This window comes from Lytechinus variegatus, chromosome 18, assembly GCF_018143015.1.
Source record: "Lytechinus variegatus isolate NC3 chromosome 18, Lvar_3.0, whole genome shotgun sequence".
NCBI classification, from domain to species: domain Eukaryota; kingdom Metazoa; phylum Echinodermata; class Echinoidea; order Temnopleuroida; family Toxopneustidae; genus Lytechinus; species Lytechinus variegatus.
In genome coordinates, this window is record NC_054757.1 from 13415774 (window position 1) to 13438478 (window position 22705).

The 22705-nt window shown below is 36.5% G+C and overlaps 1 protein-coding gene across 1 annotated transcript; it reads left to right on the forward strand.

The window, feature by feature from the left end:
- The first annotated feature begins 1050 nt into the window (after nucleotides 1-1050).
- On the forward strand, nucleotides 1051-14688 carry LOC121431662. The gene is made up of 3 exons (XM_041629306.1): nucleotides 1051-1239; nucleotides 4223-4390; nucleotides 14352-14688. Exons 1-3 carry the CDS (start codon nucleotides 1077-1079, stop codon nucleotides 14621-14623), a joined length of 603 nt encoding a protein of 200 aa, XP_041485240.1. The 5' UTR covers nucleotides 1051-1076; the 3' UTR covers nucleotides 14624-14688.
- The last annotated feature ends 8017 nt before the right edge of the window (nucleotides 14689-22705 follow it).

A 22705-nucleotide genomic window follows, 5' to 3' on the forward strand; every position in this document is an offset into this window, starting at 1 on the left:
AGGGCTGATTCAGCCCCCTCCCATTTGACATTTTTCGCTTCTTACTTTCAAGTCTCGCGCAACTCTTGAGACCAAAATTGCGACCCCCGGATACGCGGTTCTGAAATTATATTTCGTAAGTGCATGCAGACCTAAAATTGCTCAAAAACGTGAATTCGTGCACAAATCCAATGCATATGGTGTTTTTAGCCAAAACTCATAAATTTATTATTATTTTTCTTTTTGCTGTTAAAAATCAATTAATTTCATAGGGATTTTGGTCAAAATAAAGTCCTCGACAATTTCCATTGAAAAAACAATAACAAAATCGAAAAAGAAATACATAATAAATTTAGAAATCCGTAGAATACACAGAAAAATAAATGTGATGTTGAATTTTGTAAAAAACACATTTTATCAGATTCCTATAATGCGTATGTGAACCAAAATGTAGTATTGTAGTTGTATTATTTAGTTAATTGGAGGAAACTTCGATTTTAAGCATAAATTAGCACGATTAATTAGCAATGAGATTTTCCCCTGAATTCGATATATATACGGGGGAGGGGGGAAGGGGGGGGGGGCTGATTCAGCGTCTTCTTAGGCGTCGAAATATCCAAGTTTATTTTGGGTTAACCCCTGGGGAGCGTTTCATGAAAGGACTTGTCAGACGTTTTATCCGACAAAGTCCCATTTTATCCGACAGTTACCATAGTAATAGCGCCTCTCAGCCAATCAAAATCAAGGAAAGATGTCAGATCTGAAAACTTGTCAGACCAAAATGTTGATGGAACGTTCCCATGATCATTGTATGGCAACTTCAGTTCTTAAGGGTATGGTTTAAGATTTTGGGCCGCACCCCCCTGCACTTCCCAACTCCGAGTGCCCAAACCCCCTCCGCCCCACCTCCGTGAGTTCGTCCAAGCGGGATAGTGACGAAAATTCCGAAAACCTGCTGCTTTGTTTTGTAGGTCGATTACAAGATTAAATGAAAGTTATTTGAATTTGTTTTCTCGATGTGGTTCATGCATAATGCCTAATCTCATTCCATTATACACCCAGTCCCTTACAGTGACAGCACTGCAGGTAAGCCGAAAATGAAAGTTGAGTGCGAACGTGGCACTGCCAACAGGGGTGGTGTTCAGCATCCTCAAACTAACAGCCTTCAAAAAGTGTTGCCGATGTTACCCGAAAGTATGGCGATGGCTGTCAAACAATCAAACATATCATTTCCTGTAGTCACCGCCTGTGTACCAGCAAGTGAGTTTAGAGAAGCAATTTAGATAAAAGTTCGTGTACAGAATCCAAAATGACCTCACAAATGTTTTTATGTATAAATAAAAAAAAATATATACGTGCCAAAATATTATGGAAGAAATTGAGAAATAGCTAAGAAATCAGCAATTTAAGCATAGTATTCCGACCAATATCTGGTCTTTTTCTAATAATAATAATAATAACACACAGCAAAAACTGTGGTGTTAATCGGTGTACATAGAGGACCACACCAGTTATTTTACACCGGTGTTATTAAAATTGATAGTGTTAGTTTAACACCTATAGGTGTTATCTTCACTCTCTAGGGTGTAATTTTAACACCTCAGTGTGTGGTCCTCTATTAACACCAACTGGTGTCAGTTTTAACACAACAGTTTTTACAGTGTAATAATGCTACTTCTACTACTACTACTGACTACTACTACTAATAATACTTACTACTACTACTACTGACTACTACTACTAATAATAATGGTAATACACTGTCTCACGTGTTTGTTACCTTCAGTCAGTGTGATCATTTTTAGCTTAAATTCATAAGGTAAGTTTATGTAACTGTATAGTGTATATATAAAAGTTAACCTTAGCTCTACGGATTTTCGTATGAGTGGTGGTACAGGGGAGGGGGGCAGGAGAAACTTATCACTCCTCGTGTTTTGGCGACAAGGTTCATACTAATATGCACACACTATAAGAAATAAAATCTTTTTGGTGCAGACTTGCATCCAAAATGAAAATAAAAGGTGTAAAATGCACTTTATTGGTGTTTGTATTAAAAAAGATACAACTTTTCACAAGTTAGTGGTTTTAGTATTCCTAATTTTCTGCGTTTTGCAATAGTCACACCAGCGAAACCGATCCGAACCCACCGATGGTCATTGGAAACTACGTGTCGTAAAGTTTAGTCGGTCAGGGCCGATTGCACGAAAGGGTCTTTGCAAGAACCCTCTTTCGTGTCGCCCATTTATTATGATGCGCCATGTGAAACGCATTTTAAATTACCTGCAAACATATTTTTATTCACCCGTTAAAGTAAACAAAATCTTTGTTTATGAAATGATGTGATATATCATGAAATTGTATACATATTGGTTTAAATGCTAGATAACAAATTTTATTTGTTTATCATACATTTCAGAAATATCCCGCATACAGCGTATCATAAAAGACGGGCGACACGAAAGACGGTCCTTGGAAAGACCCTTTCGTGCAATCGGCCCCTGGGTCCCGTAACACAAAGGTCAGCAATTAACCGTACGCTTTTTAAACAAGCGCACACTTAGTTTCTAACAATGCACATCACATTTCCATTTATTTGAAAGCAGGATAAAAGAGCAATGTAGATTAAATGCCTTGCTCATAGTGCCGCGGCCGGAGATCGAACCCCGGACTTTACATGTATAGCCAAGCGCCTTAGACCACTCGGCCACGGCACCTCCTACGCTTGGTGTTCACCATCGATTGTACGTTGTAACCAATGCAATCAATCGTAGTATAATGTTCTACCATCATTGCTGAGCTTTGTCTTCGGGCCCCTGTACTACGTTTTGCCGGTCAGACTGTTCAAAGCATAAATAAACGTGATTGTGCACCTTCCCTAAAAGATGAATTATGCACCCTGTCGCTATAACAACTGCCCTCTTAAAGGTACAAAAAACATTTAACGGTCCAACGCTGCAGCAAAACGGAGCCCCTATATACTGGAGTTAGAGGGTGCAAAGTGATGCACACGTGTATATACGGACAGGTGATCAGTTGAAGCAGTATCAATGTGATTTCGATTATCCCTTGAACTGCTGAACATGATCCTTTTTATAATGTGTGTTTCGAAGATGACGACAACCAAGCACACACTGTTCTATTATGTACCGAAAACAGCGCTATTTAAGAGACTGCCGGACAATAATATCAAAAGTAATTTTTCTTCTTGCGAACATTCGGCATTGTCAGTAAAGTTATGATAGGTTTTGTGCGAGTAAGAAGGGGGGGGGGGGCGGGGGGTAGAGAAGGCTTCTTAATACTGAATTTTTTATTTAATAAATTTTCCAACAATTACCCATTTTCTGCACTTATTATTTGGCACACATTTTTATTCATACCTATGCAAATTTAACTTCCGATTTTATTTGATTCTGTTCGAACTGATTTTTAGATCGTTATTTCACCTTGGCATTGGATTTATATTTATATAGGCACATATCGTTTCAAAACACAGTTTTTTAGGTAGCATTTACATTTATCCTTAAGCAAATCATAAAGGACAAGTCCACCCCAACAAAAACTTGATTTGAATAAAAAGATAAAAATTCAACAAGCATAACACTGAAATTTTCATCAAAATCAGATGTTAAATAAGAAAGTTATGGCATTTTAAAGTTTCGCTTATTTTCAACAAAATAGTTATATGAACGAGCCAGTTACATCCGAATGAGAGAGTTGATGACATCACTCACTTACTATTTCTTTTGTATTTTATTATATGAAATATGAAATATTTTGATTTTCTCGTCATTGTCATGTGAAATGAAGTTTCATCCCTCCCTGAACACGTGGAATTCCATCATTTTAATATTTTGTGCTTCAGGCAAGGAGGTCCTAATCGTGAAATTCGTAAAAATTGAAATATTGTATAATTCAAACAATAAAAAACAAAAGAAATAGTGAGTGACATCATCGACTCTCTCATTTGGATGTAACTGGCTCGGTCATATAACTATTTTGTTGAAAATAAGCGAAACTTTGAAATGTCATAACTTTCTTATTTTACATCCGATTTTTATGAAATTTTGAGCATTGTGCTTCTCTGATTTTTCTCTATTGAATCAATTCAACATTTTTCTGAGGTGGACTTGACCTTAACTAGCCGGCCATCTACCTTTCTAGCTACCAGATTATATCTTTCAAATTATATGTGGTTAACGTCAATCTTTATAAAAACTAGTCAAAATCGATTGTCTTTCTGTAGAATGCTCGTTCCAGATGCCAACAAAAGAGTACTGGCATTACATCTGGTTTCAGCCCATATTGTTGCCCAAAGGCTTAACGCGGTTTTCATTCGACGTTATTACTACCGATATTGTCCAGGTCTTATTGCACAGCAAACAAAGGTATCCTTTAAACGGAGTCGCATTTGGTGAGTATTCATCTTTCATTAACAGGTTGGTCATAGTAGAAGTACACCCCTAATTCAACTTGGTTTTCATAACAGTAACAAACATGACAAAGGAGAAAAACGGAAACCTAATGAAATGAAATATGAAAGGTAATTACGTATTCAAGGCATTTTAGCATTTTGCTGCCATGTAGGATTCATTGCACGGAGTTGAGCGAAAACTCGCTAATGAATTGACTCGGGGGGGGGGGGGCAGTCAAATGTATTGCTGTACACATGCGTGACCAAATTATTTCCAGACACCCCTTAAATAGGTTTTTCTCTGTGTGCAAAATAACCCCCTTAACAAGTTTTTCGCCGGTTTCATTTACACATTTTGGCCCCTTAACAAGTTGTCGCCAGAATATGACCCCTAAATAAGTTTTGTCTCGGGCCCGACCACTTTTCAGAATTGAGGAGGAAAAAAAAACCAGGGGAAAAGCATGGGGGAAAAAACATATCCGAAATACGTTTGGCAAGTCTTAAGAAAAAAACGTTTAAAAAAACATAGCCTAAATACGTTTGACCCCATCACGATTGACAATTTTTTTCAAAACCACCTTTTTAAAAAAAAAAAATCGGCGTTTTTGGTACCTTTAACGAGTGCACGCGCGTCCCGCGTCCAAAACGGGGGGGGGGGCCCCCCCCTTTAAACGCGTTTTTTGGTCACGCATGTGTACATCAATGCCCCCCCCCCCCCCCGGGGGAATGAAAGAGTAAGAAACCGTGTTTTACATTGGTACAATAGTGCGAGAAATATTGGTAAAGAAAATATTTTACAGCAATAGTTGTTGTTTTTTTCTCAAGAGAGAGGAAGCATTAGGGTTTACTCACAGAGGCGGATCAATGAGGGGGGGGGGGGGCATCAGGCCCGTGCCCCATTTTTGAGAGCCATTATCAAAATTTTAATGTAAATATGCCGTTCTGAAAAAAGTGGTCCCCCTTGAAAGTCCAGCATATTTTTTTTTATTTGAATATGTCGTTCATTCAAAAGTGAGGACCTTTTTTGGCTTGTCAAATTTTACGTGAACGAAATGACATTCAATTTTTGGTGAAAACTTTTTTTTTAATGCTTGTCAAATTTTGCTCGGGAAAACGTGACAAATCGTCTATGTGCAGTATAAAAAAGTTTGGGATCTCAGGAAATTGGTGAATTAAACAACAATAAAAAATAATATAAGTATTGAAAGGACTTCATGATTTTGAGCGTCTACGCAGGTAGATTTGTTATATATCAATAAATAAATCGACACATGAAACACCTTTCCTTTTTTATACCGTGTCAAGGGCGTAGGCTGCGGAGGGGGTGCACTGGGTTTAGTTCCACCTCCCCAAGATGTGCACCCCTTTCCCTCTCCTGTGTAATTGCACTTTTAATCAATGGTATCCCTAAATTAGACCCCCAAATAGCCAATCTGGAATAAAATTATTGAAAATGGTTTTTCAACTGATTTGAGTAGGTATGGGTGTTAACATTTACCAAAAAAAATGTTAGGAGGAATACAGGTTGTGAATTTTTTTTTTCAAGGCCAAAGGTCAATGACCTTTTCATATAATACTGTATAATGGTATCTCTGAGATGGAAAGGCGCAGGTTGGTGATAATGGTGTCAAAATGCACAAATTCTTACCAGAATCTAAAATAAAGTAAAATTAATTACCTAGACTGCACATTCACCGATAAAATTCAAGGCCAAAGCCTTTTAAAGGTCATTGACCCTTTTTTTGGACATCCCGATAGTCCGCGGGTCCGATAGTCCGCGGGTCCGATAGACCGCGGGTCCGATAGTCCGCGTGTCCGATAGTCCGCGGGGTCTGTGTCAAATGATATGACCTTCTAGAATAGATAGCCCTTGTCAATCGCCCCAGAAAACTACCCCCCCCCCGTGGACCGCATGTCTTTATAATTATGCTCTAATTAATAATAGGTGGATCCAGGGTGTGAGGGGCCGGGAGCCCACTATTAGCGGAGCAAAAAACAAAGAAAAAAGGGAAAAGAAAAGAAAAGAAGAAAAATATGAAATGACAGGAGAAAAGACAAGGAATATATAATATAGGGTATTTATCTTGCGCACATATCCACCTTAATGTTTGGTGCTCAAGGCGCTCCTATATTACCCGGCTAAGCTGGGCGTTCATAGCACACACAGCTTTTTAAGGAATTACTTCCTACCGGTGCCCATTTACCTCACCTGGGTTGATTGCAGCACAATATGGATCAGTTTCTTGCTGAAGGACATTACGCCGTGGCTGGGATTCGAACCCACGACCCTCTGTTTCAAAGTCCGAAGACTAATCCACTGGGCCACAACGCTCCACGTATGAAAAGGAAGGCGAGTGAAACGAAACACTCGTTGCTTCTCCGGAAATGGGGTCAATGCAGGGAAAATGTGGTATAGACTTTTTCTTTAATTAGGGGATAGTTTTTCGGGTCAAATCTCTAAGTAGGGTCCCGAATATGGTCCAGAAGCATGTGAAAAGGCGGTTATTTTGCTAACTCCTTTAAAAAGGGACAATAGGGAGTAATATTCATGCAGGTTCCCTTCAAAAATAAATTTGACATGCAAGGCTTCGTCTAACGATAGACGGTATCTCTTAGAATCAGGAACAAGCATACGTGTATGGTTCACACCCTGAGAAGGTGTGTGTGTGTGGGGGGGGGGGGTCCACACCCATTCGCTCCTCAATCCGCCTTCTTTTCAATATTACCTTATTTATTTTTAAATGGATAATGCAATTAGAGAAGCTAACGAAAATAACTGAATTGATATACACTCTGATTTCTTAACAAAACTAAACTCAAAGTTTATTTTAAACAACCAACAGAATATCTAAAAACAGAGGCGTAGATAAACTATTAGTACATGTTCATCAAGATATTCTTTGAACAACATCGATTTGATTCAAAGTGCATGGTATTAGCAATAAGGTGTTGAAGCAAAACCAGCCTACACCAGACAGTATGAAAACAACATCGATTTGATTCAAAATGGTATTAAAGCAATAAGGTGTTGAAGCAAAACCAGCTTACACCAGATAGTATAAAAACAACATCGATTTGATTCTCATTTGGACCGTGAGTTTTCTGTTGTGTGGTCATTTGACAAAACGGAGTTTTTGGAGTGCTGAAAGAAAAATGAAAGCCCTTTTTTATATTAACAATATACATATACTATACACGATTCTTCTCTGTCTTACAAAAAAGAATGTCGAAAAGTGGAAGTCATCAACATGAAGTTGAACAACATGCTATAATTTGATTTGTTTACAGTATATTTGGATTTGTGTGTGGTTAACATACATGGTATTGTGAATGCATATATTAAAGGACAAGTCCACCCCAACAAAAATTTGATTCGGATAAAAAGAGAAAAATCAAACAGCATAACACTGAACATTTCATCAAAATCGAATGTAAAGTAAGGAAGCTGTGACATTTTAAAACTTCGCTTATTTTCCCCCAAAACAGTGATATGCACAGCTCAGTGACATGCAATGAGACAGTCGATGATGCCCCTCACTCACTATTTCCTTTGTTTTTTATTGTTTGAGTTATACAATTTTTTATTCTTTACAAATTTGACAATATGGACCAACTTAACTGAACCATATAGAATCCGATTTTGATGAAATTTTAAGTAATATGTTTGCTTGATTTTTCTCTTTTTATTCAAATAAACTATTTGCTGAGATGGGCTTGTCCTTTAAATGCATTTGATGCCAATTGAATTTTTTTTTTGAACTTTCAAATGCCTTACTTACAATTCCAGTATTTGCATGATTTCACCGAGAAAAAAAATGCCTTTATACAGTTTCAGGTTTTTCTGAGACACACTGTAGCCTATATCTCGTGGAATCTGCTACTAGGAATGTGGACGGGAATGTTTGTCAATTCATTTTGCTATAATGAGGGGCCCTGCTTCACTCATTTCGCGGGGACGGATTTGGGCCTTTGAAACTCATCTTGGAGAAGAAAAAAAAAGTATCGGAGACGTCTTCTTTTGGGGGTTTGGTGGGGGGGGGGGGTTTCGGGGCCTAGGCCCCCGGGTAGGCGAAAGGGGATTAGTCTTATGTTATTATGTAATCTTCAGAAAGGTTGAGAAAAACTGTTACCTTTGATAATTATATGCAATAAAAAAATATTTCGTCTTGTAATTTTTTTGTGATACATATATGATTTGTATGATTATGAATGTATTCAAATAAAAAAAAGTATTGAAAAAAATCCTTGAAGAAGTTGTCAGGGGGCGATTGCCCTTTTGGTTATTGTTATAGAACCCCATTGTCTTGTATTATTTGACCTTTTGAACTTTCGATGACATTATAAACTCACTGTATCCTGACCATATTTTACACACACCGCGGACTAACGGACCCGCGGACTATCGGGCTGTAACATTTTTTAAACATTATTTGCTATACTGTATAATGGTATCTTTGAGGTGATAAGGTACAGGCTGATGATCATGGTGTCAAAAGGTACAGATTCTTACAAGAAGATCACATTAAATAAATTTAAGTACCTAAAATGGACATTCACCAATAAAATTCAAGGTCAAAGCTTTTCAAAGGTCAATGACCTTTTTACATTATATACCATATTGTATAATGGTATCTCTGAGATGAAAAGGCACAGGTTGGTGTTCTTGGTGTCAAAATACACATATTCTTACAGGAAGATTAAATGAAATAGAATTAAGCATCGAGAGTGCACATTCACCCATAAAACTTAAGGACAAAGGTCAATGTCCTTTTCAACATTAGATAATAATAAAGGTATCTCTAAGAAAAAAACCCGCAGGTTGGTGATCTTGGTGCCATATTGCAAAGATTTGTACAAGTCAAGAAGATTAAACAAGACCAAATTAGTATAAAGAAAAAACTTTCACCCTTGAAATCCAAGATCAGAGGAAATATATATATATAAATATATATATATATATATATATAGTTTGAAAGAAATGGATGAAAAGAATAATGGTAGGCGTAGCTTAAATCAAGGTTCCCCAAAGCTATCTCACTTTTTGAAAAATTGGTGATGCCGAAAAAATGTCTTTGCAGGGAATCGAACCTGGGCCCCCAGATTTGAACGCCAGTGTCTTAACCACTAGACCATAGTGACGGGTCAGTGGCTAGGGCGACCCGATCCGATTGACCGTCAGATAGACAGAATTTCGACGCTATACCAATTATAATTTCCTTTGTCGGGTGTAGGTGCATGGGTTTTGAACAATGGCAAGCCGCCATGCCCCAGCTGGATAGTATTGCTTTGATGCAGTACACGTATGGGAGAAACGAAAGTATACAAATATGTGAAGCTATGTACAACAGCTTTGGCAACTATTTTATTTAATGGACAAGTCCTCCCCAGCAAAAAGTTGATTTTAATAAAAAGAGAAAAATCCAATGAGCGTAACACTGAAAATTTCATCAAATTTGGATGTATAATAAGAAAGTTATGACATTTTAAATTTTTGCTTAATTTCACAAAACAGCTATAGGCACATCCTGGTGGATATGCCAATGAGGAGACTGATGACGTCATCCACTCACTAATTCTTTTGTATTTCATTACATGAAATAGGGAATATTCTATTTTTCTCCTCATTGTCAGGTAAAACAACGATTAATTCCTCCCTGAACATGTGGAATGAGAATTGTTTAAAAATATATGATTCAGTCAAGTTGGTCCTTATTGTCAAATCTATGAAAAATGAAATATTGTATAATTCAAACAATAAAAAACAAAAGAAATAGTGAGTGAGGGGCATCATCGACTTTCCCATTTGAGTTGTGCATATCACTTTTTGTGAAAAATAAGCAAAAGTTTGAAGCGTCATAACTTTCTTATTTTACATCCGATTTTGATGAAATTTTCAGCATTCTGCTAGTTTGATTTTTCTCTATTTATTCAAATCAACCTTTTTCTGGGGTGAACTTGACCTTTAAATATTGTGTGAAAGAAATTGATGAAGAGAACAATGGTAGGCGTAGCTTAAATCAAGGTTCCCCAAAGCTATCTACCCTTTTGGAAAAATTGGCGATGCCAAAAAAATGTCTCTGCCGGGAATTGAACCCGGACCCCCCGCTTTGAACGCCGGTGCCTTAACCACTAGACCACAGAGACGGGTTAGTGACTAGGGTGACCCCGATCCAATTAACCGTCAAATAGACGGATTTTCGACACTATACCAATTTTATAATTGATATCATACATGATTTTTTTTTACACTTTTGGCAATGCATTACTATAATATATATTAAAAAGTGTTATTTGATCTCAATTTCACCTCGAACTTGTATTTTGACATCATCATTGGTCAAGGATTCAACTATTAAATTTGTGTTCATTTTCTATGCAGGTCAGTCTTTTTCCCATCAGAATCACTATACCTACATGCCACAAATCACGGTATATCGACCTATTTACTTAAATTCCCTGACGTTATTGACATAGTTGATTGACCTCTAACCCCTAAATATATTTTTCATGGCTTTTTTTTATCCTTATTTCAGAGTGAAATAATTAAACATCCAAGTTTTCATTTCAAATAGCTATCTTTCTTTCTATTATTCACAAATAAAATGTGAATATGATGCATTAATTTCTTTTTAGGGGGAATCATGCATGGATGTATCAATATTTATTAACTTTTGACTTTGGATATCAAAGGTGAAGGATTATTCTTTATGATTATTATGCGCCTTTTTATCTTCTTGCAAAAATTGCTTTTTGACACTAAAATCACCAACATGCAGCGTATTATCTCAGAGATACCATTACACGATATAAAGCCTATGCAAAAAGTTCATTGACCTTTGACCTTGAACTTTTTGAATGGATTAATATGCATTGTAGGTGTTTAATTTTATTTTATTTGATCTTCCTGTAAGAACCTCTGCATTTCAGTTGCATTTCTTCTCCGATCACCTTCAAATGTGGCCTAAAGGTTGAGTGCGGTATAGCGAAGCCGCCTATCGATTTTGGTGTGGGCGGAGACATCGTTGCCATTGTACCAAGTTTTTGTGGAAATAGCAGAGATGTCCTTGTGAGCGCTCTACCAGCTGCATTTCTTCTCCGATCATCTTCTGATTTGTCATGAAGGTCCATTATGGTAAAGCAAAGCCGCCTATTGATTTTGGTGTGGGCAGAGACAGCGTTGCCATGGTAACAAGAGTTTTTGTGGAAATAGCAGTGGGTGGAGACATGGTTGCTATGGTAACCAAATTTTGTGGAAAATTTGGTAAAACCTGTAACTTCTGCTTTTTTCCAGTTTGTCATATCAGTTGGCACACAGAAGCAATATTACAAAGTGAAGCGAAGATGCCTATCATTTTTATCGGGGGGTGTTAGGGATAGGTTAATAAAATATATCCAGATTACTATGGAGCGCCGTTTGTGCCAAAATTATATAGAGCAATTATTTGTTATATAATCATTATTTAACAAATAATATCAATTATATATATAAAAAAAATAAAATTTTATTTATAAATTATTACTATTTTATAAATTTACAATTTTTATTATTTATATACAATTACAAGCCACGCTTCATTATTTATAAATGATAGCAATTCAACCCTCCATTATTTATGATTATTATTTGTTTTCCATTATTTATAATTAATAGCAATTCAACCCTCCATTATTTATAAATTATTATTTTTTTTCCATTATTTATAAATAATAGCAATTCAACCCTCCATTATTTATAAATAATTATTATTTATTTTCCACTATTCATAAATAATGATTATTTTGTTTTTCATTATTTCAAATTGAAAACGAGAGAGCGAAGCGACCAAGCTTGTCATTTCGGCAGTTTTTGGAGTTTTAAAAGTGAATTATGAAGGCTTTCGTGCACACTTTTGGTGAATTTTGTGATAATTTTCAATGGAAAAATAAATTTTCAAAAATTTAGGGGTCATCATGCCCCCATATTGTCGTTGCGAGCAATTTGGGGCCGGTGTGAAATCGTCCCCAAACGCCTCAAACAGACACTCCAAAATGTATTTGAAGTGCATTATTAGAACTGAAACTTATCTCTACACCAGGAAAAATTCACTTAACAAAATAAAGCAACTAAAATATTTATAAAAAAGTAGAAGGGCCTGATATTTCACTCTCTCAGCTCATATGCACATGATCCACTCCATCGAGGATTCGGGCTAAATTCCGCCCGCCAGTTCCGGGGACCAACCAACGTAGTATTTCGATAAAGAGCACTCCGTCGATTCACATGTACGTTGTCCCTGCGATGGAAAAGGTGAAATACACGCGCGCCTATGGGGATTGTGAACTGTAGGAAAAATCGTATAAAATTACACTTTTTGATATTTCTACGAAGACGAAGTTATTTAGAAAATGAAGAATATTACAATCAGACCATATCCCTAGAAAATTGCTTCAAGAAATGTCAATATGAAGAGGAAATGGACAAAAATGTGTGAAGAAAACTCACGAAAAAGGAAATCGCATCATGAATATTCATATCATGGGCGGTCCCACATTTGCATGTTATAGTCGAGTTTTCCATTATCTATAAATAATGGAAAACTCGAACTTAAATAACGATTATTTATATAATTAATATTTTATTTATAAATAATTACTATTTAATAAATATACAATTTTTATTATTTATATATAATTACAAGCCCCGCTTCATTATTTATGAATAATAGCAATTCAACCCTCCATTATCTATAAATGATTATCATTTGTTTTCCATTATTTAAAAAATAATGACTATTTGTTTTTCATTATTTATAAATATTATTTGTTTTTCATTATTCATAAATAATGACACTATATACTTCATTATTTATAAATAATTGCAATTCGTTTTTCCATTATTTATAAATATGTTTGTCAAGTTTTCTATCATTTATAAACAATAATTATTTATTAAACAATGCCGTGCACATTTCTTTATTTATAAATAATTTGTGGAGTTTCCCCATTATTTATAAATAATGATTATTTGTTAAATAATTGAAACGTCTACTTCATTATTTATAAATAATGATTATTTGTTAAATAAATGTAACGTCTGCTTCATTATTTATAAATGATGATTATCTGTTAAATAATGGAAACGTCTATTTCATTATTTATGAATAATGATTATTTGTTAAATAATGGAAACGTCTACTTCATTATTTATAAATAATGATTATTTGTTAAATAATGGAAACGTCTACTTCATTATTTATGAATATTTTTTTCGAGAGCGCCATCATTCTCATTATTTATAAATAATTGATATTATTTGTTAAATAATGATTATATAACAAATAATTGTTCTACATAATTTTGGTACAAAAGGCGCCCCATAGATTACTCTATAATTGTATTCCCCAACAGGTGATACTGGACAATATTTTACGTTTTGCAGTGTCATGCTGCTACGTCATATTATTGTCATCAAATTTGGTACCCACGGGCAAAATGTGGGTAGGGTCATTGTCGCCATTTGTATTTATTTGTCAAATATCTGTGTGAGCACTATATCGCAATGACGGATGACGCGGTGGGTTCGGGGGATAAATGTGCTCGGCCGCGCGATCAGCCGAGCATCTCTAGTTTTATTAGATCTTTTTGTAAGAATATGTGCATTTTGACACCATGATCACCAACCTGTAATATTTTATGTAGGAGATACCATGATACAGTATATCTAAAAAGTTCATTGACCTTTGACCTTGAAAAAAAAACACATTCCCAACCCGTATTCCTCCGAACTTTTTTTTGTAAATGTTGACACCCATACCTACTCAAATCAGTAAAAAAAAGAACATTTTCAATAATTTCATTCCAGATGGTTACTAATTACGGGAAACTACAAGTTCATTTTTGCCTCACCGAGCCACATTAAGAGAGGAGTGAATCTTTCATACACCTAAATGACAATATTGTATTTTTTCTTTGAATTTTAAAGCCATCTACTACCGCTTTGTCATTCCTAAAGTACAAATCTTCGAGAACGGTGGGCAACGATTTCAGGTTCAAGGACAAGCTCCTTGCATCAGGGACCGTCCTTGCCATTCCTTCTGGATTGACTTCGACGCCGGATTCTACCAGATTGGTTTGGCTGATTCCCCCGCACCTTTCCTTAGCATACGTCATCCATTGCATACGCCCATCGACGAAATAACCGTGTTTGCTAAGAAGGCGTCTGATTGGGTGTTTAACTTGCCTTGTAAATATTAAATATCTCTGGGCCCTTCTTACAAATAAATATGACTGATCCAATCTAGTTCGACCATGGCAATCAAGCGGAATTATTTAGAGCTAAATAAATATGATCATTAAAATTGAAAATCACCGAACTGGCTTATACTTTTGGGAAGATTGGTGGCACTTCCGAACCTTGCGCACAGGAGAATGTATATTCAAATTTTTGACCTTACTCGTTTTGTTCGTCATTCGCATCCTACATGGACCTTTCTAGAATTATTCTTAGATAACTTAATACCTCGATCACATTTGCTCTACGGCGGCCGTACGGCGAGTCGAAAACAGCCGTTTTAACATTTTTTTTGTAACAGCTACATACGTGGTCTGAATAAAAATGGATGAAACGGCTGTTTTCGACTCGCCGTACGGCCACCGTTGAGCAAATATGACCGGGGTATTAGAAAGAGCTTGAAAATTTTACAATGATTCATTGAGATATTATTGGTATTCTGTGTCAATCTCTTTATATCACACTGTTAAACTGATAATTATGACATGTGAATCCAAATATAAAAACTTTGACGTTGCATATTATCATAATTTTGTATTTCGCTGCTTGGTGTACCTAGTATCTCGGATTTTTAAAATTATCTTCGGTACAGCATTGAAATTGCTTAACTGAATTATGATTTTGGTCAAAATTATTAAGCAGAATATGTTGCGCTCTTCAGGTACCCCTTATAAAACATGTACCCTCACCGATACTGGGAAGGAAATTACCTGTTGAAGTTTTCTTGCGTATGTATAATCTCATTCTGCTATATTCAGCTTCTCCCGCCGTATTTCGTTCTCTTTGTTCAGATTACAATCTTTCCATCAACCCGGTCTACTTTCCACTTCTGCATCATTGGAAAATGGAAATCGGACTCGTTTGAGGTCCATTGATGCAACGCTTTGGGGTTATCGATTAACTATAAATAATTCAAACGAAATCAGATTTCTTTCTCACTGTCCCTCCTTCCCTTCTTTTTTCTCTTTCGTTCTCTCTCTCTCTCTCTATTTCACACACACAAATACACGCTCACACATGCGCCACACTCACACCAACCCACGCACCCGTACACACCTATAGTTTTTGAACCAGCTCTTCTTTCTCATTCTCTAATATCACTTCATCTATCTTTTCCTCGAACTGCCTGAATGATAAGGCTCTGCATAATATAATCAAGTCACGACCTAGATGTCAGGAGTCATGTTGCACCGCTTTCCTGGAACAAACATACGATAGTCTCTGGTTGCAATGTTTTATGACCGTTGGGACGTTGGTTCCTCCCCATATACCAGGAGTTAACATCCGCATAAAACAATCCGAACGCACGTTATTATCGCTAAGGGTATTGGAGCCTCAAGCTCTTTTCACACGGCCGAGATTAATCGAGTCAAACCATTGACGGTGCTTGTACGGAGTCTTTAAAGTGCAATCGACTTCACGACATGACGAGAAACTTTAAAGCCTTTATGCCGATATGACAAGTTATTTTATCTTGCCATGTTGACTTGATAGCATAATTATGTCGACATGGCGAGATGATTAAATTCGATATTTATCTTGCCAAGTTGACTTATCTCACAATGCCGACATAATACACATTGACCTGGCAAAATAACGGATCTCGCCTTGTTGACAAATAACATTTTATAAGTCGACTAGCCTAGATAAAGGATCTCGCCATGTCAACATGCAATTTTTCAAAAGTCGACTTGACGAGAGAACGTGTCTCGCCCAGTCGACATAATAAGGCTATTAAGACGTCATGGTAAGGTAATAAAGTACCTCGCCATCTCGTCAAGTCGATGGCACTTTCAAGAATCCGTATGCTTGGATGATCAAGAGACCTAACTCTGATGGAACAAGAGAATCTACTTACATGGCACATGACTGATATTCGTACGTTACACAAGAATGGTGTCGTGTCTTGGAGTACAACATCAGATTCTGAATCATTTTGACTTCCATCAGTACAGGCTAAAATGATGATGATGATGATGATGATGAATTGATGAACAGCATACTGTATGTATCGGGCCATTCATCTGTCAAAACATTCAATCTCCCCAATCTGTCATATAATGTTAATTTACACAGTTGCTGGAAAAGATGGGTCGTTGTTGCAGATGTCAAGGTATCGCTTGAAATGGTAGAGAATTCCAAAGACGTGGAGCAACTGACGAAAAAGCTCTATCCCCGTATGGTCTCAGCCGGGTACTGGACATTTGAAGAATAAGTCCAGCGGAACTCCGATCCGTGATACCGATATTATAATTCTTATTGTTAACAAACATGGCTTTTTAATATGATGAGTCTTTCGGGAAAATCAGTCACGCTTTGTACAAAAAGAATGTGGGACAAAGTTTCTATGTCTCATTTACCCATAGGTTACCAGTCGTGCATAACTCAGAAAAGCTTTATGAAGCACGTGAGCTAAGTAAAGTGGACATTTTTCAATAAGGGCCTACATCCATTATCGAACGATAAGATTCTTCAAAGGCAATTTTCAACTGATGATGGCATTCTTTGATTTCTGGGATCTTGGTAATTGCTTGTTGCACGAGATTCTACTCTCAGACTAATGGGATCATTTAGAACCATAATCCCGTTACTTCATTTCCTAGAGCACTTCAGGAAAATGTCTCTTCGGTGTTATACTAGTATGTCATCGGATTCATTTATTCTCTCCCGCACGATACTGTATACGCGTCCCCACTCTGTCAGTGGGGGAATATTCCAGTCAGTCGCACACAGGTTTGATTTTGATGTGTAATACTTTATCTAATGAAGATATGAGGTTAGTGGTGTTGGGGTGGTTTAACTCTTAACATGGTGCGGATGAAAATAGAGTAATACATTTCTATGTGATTTGAATATTAACTGTCTCCCTTTTTTCAGAATTAATAGAGAAGATTGCAAAGAGTCAGTTGTAGGCCTATACGTGTTTTTTTTATGCTTGCACCTTATGTAATAGGGAATCAAGTGAATTCATGATAATGATACCTTATGGGTTATTTCACTCTAAGCACCGCGTTGACTATATTTTCTTCTAATATTTTTAAAACTGTAGATTAAACAACAAATAAATCAAAAAGGTTTGGATAATTCCTTCATATACCGGTTTTGTTTTCGTTGCTTACTACTGAATCTAAAGAAGATATGAAATTCGTATATCATGACTTGGTTCACAAATAGCATGGTGCTAATTAAAATATTTCCTAGTCTTACCTTCGGAACCACAGAATATCCATGAAAGAAATTGGGAAGGTCGATTAATTGACCTTAGAAATCAGGCTCGGTGCCAGATAAATATGATAGGGAGGGGAGAAGAAATGAAGGTGGCGTCACAATTTCTTCAGAATTGGGGGCAATCAGTGCGTTTCTTACTTGTTTCTCACTTCTTCCCTTTCCTTGCTCGGTTCTTCTTTTCCCGCCCCTTCCCCTTTACTGTTGGGAAAATTACAGGAAATGATCGCCCCTACCCCCTGTGGCACCTCCCCTGGAATATCACACACTCTTGGGAAGAAAATGTTAATTGGAACCCCTCGAGAAAAGGTGTTTACAAACAGGTTTTTTACACGTGCTCAAGTAACTTAGATGATTTTTATAAAAACCTAGAAAGGTTCCAAAGCGGCTGTTAAAGGTAATTTAGAACCAAGGTTCCAAATATAGGACAAGTATAGAACCCTCTAAGAACCCTATTTTTTTCCAAGAGAGCCCATAAGATGACCAAACAATCCTCTTTTGCTTTTTTTTAAATCATAAATATCACAAAGTCTGATTGCATGATTAGTCATTTTGTGGTACCGGGTACTGAACGCCTCACAGAATTGACTGAGGAATTTGGCAACCGGCATGAAACTGAACTTTCGGATTGTGTGGTATTTTTGATATGCCGAACCCTGTCGGTTTCAAACCGGATTTCTGGATCACAATATGCTAATTCTTTCTCAAAATAAATGATATAAATTAAGAATACTTATATGATTGTAAGGGTAACAAGTTTTGAGTTTTTATTAGATTATATTGCATTCGTGGATTTAGGAATGCCTATAGCTCAATCCCTCTTTATAATCTAGACGGATCTCCGGTAACCGATCTCCTATGGCCTATTTAAACCCCTTTACCACTCTCTACTGTCAAGCGCAGTGACTGTCTCTGTCAAATCTATCAAGTTTTACTACCAAAGTTCCATCACTCTTTCTCCTGCCTTTTCAGCATCGAATTTTCTCTTCTTGCTCTTCCTGTGGTTCCGTTCTCTAGAAAAACACACACACACCAGCCATTGGATCAAGCCGCAAATTGTGTGGTACGGGGCATAGGTGATCTTTTTTCTATTAATTTCTTTCATTAAAATACCTCTTTCCTCGACCGGGCCCGGAAAAAATATTTGTAAATATCAACCAATCCAAAGAAGGTGGAGGGAGATTGGTTCCAAATTAGCGAAAGTGCTCTTAACAAAAATGATTAATTTTTTTTTCAATCGACTTTTCATTTCCCTTGGTATAGTGGCGTCGAGGATCACTCATTGTGGAGTGATTTTGACACATAAATATACTAGTTCACGAAACAAGTGAAAGTCGCGCCCGATTTAGTGCATTTTGTTCACCTCCTCCGATGAGTGAGTTTCTCACTCTTTTTTTTTAAAAGAGAGATCAGCTGCATAAAATGACCACAAATGAAGTTTAGAATTCTTTACTCTTACATATTATGTCAATAACGTCCCTTGCGCCCTTCTGAGTGCTTATGAAGCAGGTCCGGCTGAGTGACAGGCGTCTAAGTGATTTGAGTATTATGTGTCTCAGTTACATTTTCCCCATGATCTTCAGTGTTTTACCTAGCGCATGCGCCCTAAACACAAGGTAACCCAGTTTCATAGAAGAGTTCATTTATCTAAACCGAGCTTGAAGCTGATTTTAATAATATATTCGACGCCTAATCGTGTCTTAGAGGCGCGAATACTCCATAAATTTATCAAGTAAACGTAATAAAATGAGGTGTCGATGCTTCCCGTTCTTGCCGCGCTAACGGAGAAAGGAAGTAGAATGCAGGATGACTATAAATGATCAAAGATAATCTGAGATTAACTTCACCCATGCGATGTAAATATGTGCGAAGACATGATTCTGACATGTCTAAGTGGAGCTGGTGAGCTTAGCTGATCCAAGCAGACAAATATGCGATAAGTATCGCGAATAAAAAACATAGCTAGCTAGAAATCGCTAAGTCCTATGTTCAATAATAATGCACTTTCCCGTTGAAATAATAACTTGTAGAATTATGGAAAACTGTGACTAATTATTGAGGCGAATTTCCAAAGAGCTGTTGAAATTATGCTCGATATAAACAAGTTTAAAGAGCAAAGTTCATATCCAAAAATATCATGAGACGAATGAGATAAGAAAACAACCAGGCACCATGTATCAAAAGTTTTTTGAAAGATTTTTGATTTGCGGTTAATGGTCTGTAATTGGCCCTCGAAAACAATACAATGTTCTGTGATTGGAGTAACCAAGAAAAACACTGGTGTTGGATGTCTCCACGGATGAAAAAGTCTTAATATGATCAAAATAAAAGAAATAACCCATCACTACAAGCACTTGGCGATAAGAGAAAAGTTTTTACAATGGATCTATCTTTTGTATCGCCAGGGCGTTGAAATTAAATGGATGTGAAGAGTCATCTGATTGGGCACGTTGCACAAATCCTAAGCTTGAATACAACTCAGGATTTGTATGTAACTGGATTTTCAGCCAGTAAGACGTTCTTATTAGGGACTAGTTTTGATTCATTTAAAGTTTGAGGGATTTATTTTTCATATGTTTTCAAATGTTTTAATAACTTACAAAGGGGACCTACTTTTACTTTGTTATTTTTTTTCTTATAATACGTCTTTATTCGGGTTTCTTTTAAAGGAAGCGATTGAAAAACTCATAGAATATCAGCTCACATTCTTATGAGAAATTATTTCAATGCACGTCCAAATTAAATTCAGATTCATGTCAACTTAAAGGACCTTTTGCTAACCACACTACTCTTACATCTCCAATTAACAATGAAACTGGTACAACAAAATTTAGGAATGTCTGGTTATTATTTGTTCACTTTATTCCTTCCTAAATTGTACAGAAAACATTTTATTGCTCATTTTCATTTGTAGAAGCTAATCATGATTGTAGCTGATTTGAATAGAAAATTGTAAATGTCGCATTAAGATTCCTTTACTTTTATTAAAAAAAACCAACCGCGGTAACAATGACAGTTATTACCCAGTATTGGGTTAAAATGAAAGCAAATATTTTTTTTGTCCACAATATCACATGTAATACTTTAAAAAGAGAAACAATATTAACACTGTAATAATACCTTTTCCCTTAGTGTCTTATATCTAGAAGATTCTTGCCCAAACGCTTTTATACAATCAGGTTTACCCCCCCCAAAAAAAAAAAAAAACCTAATGAATAAATAAATAAACGTTGTATACAAATCGGCTTCTATATGCCAGGCTCTTGTCGATTTTAAGAGTCACGCGAACTGTTTGCGAAGGATACTTTTGCGATCGGTTCCCGGATACCCCGCCCAAATTTCGAAACATGTATCCAACTTTTTTACCACCTGAAATTTGCATCTCTCGCAAAAACGTTTGGATGCCCTAAATATGGTGTTTCATCATCTGCTCGACATTTGATTTCCTCTCACCTGTATTGAACATCAATCTCCTTGTTATCAATCCAACTAGTTATCTTCTCAATTTGTTTGGCCCTGCACCTGCCCCAGTCACCCCGTACCTTTCCTTGCATGCTTGGTCAAAAAAGGTCGCAGTTACAGTCGCACAATGAAAACTGTTCCTAGACCGATCGAAGCGTTTGCGTTGTTTCTAAATAGCGCAGCAACTATCGGTTTGGATCCCGATCCATTGACGTGACTGGACACGAATCCCTAAGGGCATGCAGACTCTAATGACCGCAACACCATCACAAACTTCAATCGGCGCCGTTAGCATCAATACCCTAGTTAACCCTCACACACTTCATCCGACGTAAATGTTACGCACGAGCAACGACTGCTGATTAAGATATTCAGCGTGACCGGCGAACACGTGGTACTGGCCGGGAAAGAAATTCTTTACTTTGCAATCAAATCCTCTAGCAACAAGCATAACAAACTCGAACGGTCGATCTTGAAAGCCGAAACTCGTCCGTCAGATCCATCATTATTTGATTTTCCATCACAAATCTGAGGTATCACTTTCAAGTTTCTGCTGTAAGCGCTGTTTCTTTAGGATTCTTTTTTTTTGTTCTCATGAAATATGTATGATATCAATCTCTCTTTCAGATACAGCTGTTTCAACTGTCTGGTCTTTTTCTCCTATCCCTATAGTGTAATTAAGTATAAAATAGAATAATCTGGCGATGTTTTTTTTTTAATTGAAATAGGATTGAAATATAATTTTCCGCAAATAGCCTTTTTATTATTAACTACTGTAGAATTTACGACGTATTTTTTTTCTCATTCAAGCAGGTTCCGAAGCATAGTTTATACATGTACGAGATTTATTTATGTCTCGCAATCTTTCATAAAGAACCTCGTTTTTACTGACCTATTGTTTTTAATCTTCAGGATTACTCAAAATAATAATTTCCTGATAAGCAATCGCAGAAGAAAATGTTATGATCAAAATGTTTCAATCATAACCTTGAAAGAAAATCTGATGTAGTTTTTTAACGTACGGCAGCAAACCAATTGTTTATTTTTTTCAAAAATAGCAAAGTTTTACTCCTGTTCTTATTCTTGTAATCATTATTGGGCTCCGCCCAGATTCATTAGTCTGGTGCAAATATTTTCTCTGAAGAAGCAATTTCGAGATTGAAATTTTCCTTATTATGTACTGGGTAATATATTGATCCGCATCCTAATTTGTGGGCCTATAAAATATTTTTTGACTAGGATCTCATGAATTTTAATCTAGAACATTGTAACATATATAAATCTCCCATGATTTGTTTTTGAGGAGCTGATTCTAGGCACTTTACCATGTTCACTGAGTAAATCCTCTGATCAAAAAT

Bases quoted from the DNA above. Each gene is read 5' to 3' on its own strand.
- LOC121431662 (XM_041629306.1), top strand. From the start codon at position 1,077: ATGAAAGTTGAGTGCGAACGTGGCACTGCCAACAGGGGTGGTGTTCAG. The intron at 1,240-4,222 runs GTGAGTTTAGAG...GTCTTTCTGTAG, and splicing joins CACCGCCTGTGTACCAGCAA to AATGCTCGTTCCAGATGCCA. The intron at 4,391-14,351 runs GTGAGTATTCAT...TGAATTTTAAAG, and splicing joins TTTAAACGGAGTCGCATTTG to CCATCTACTACCGCTTTGTC.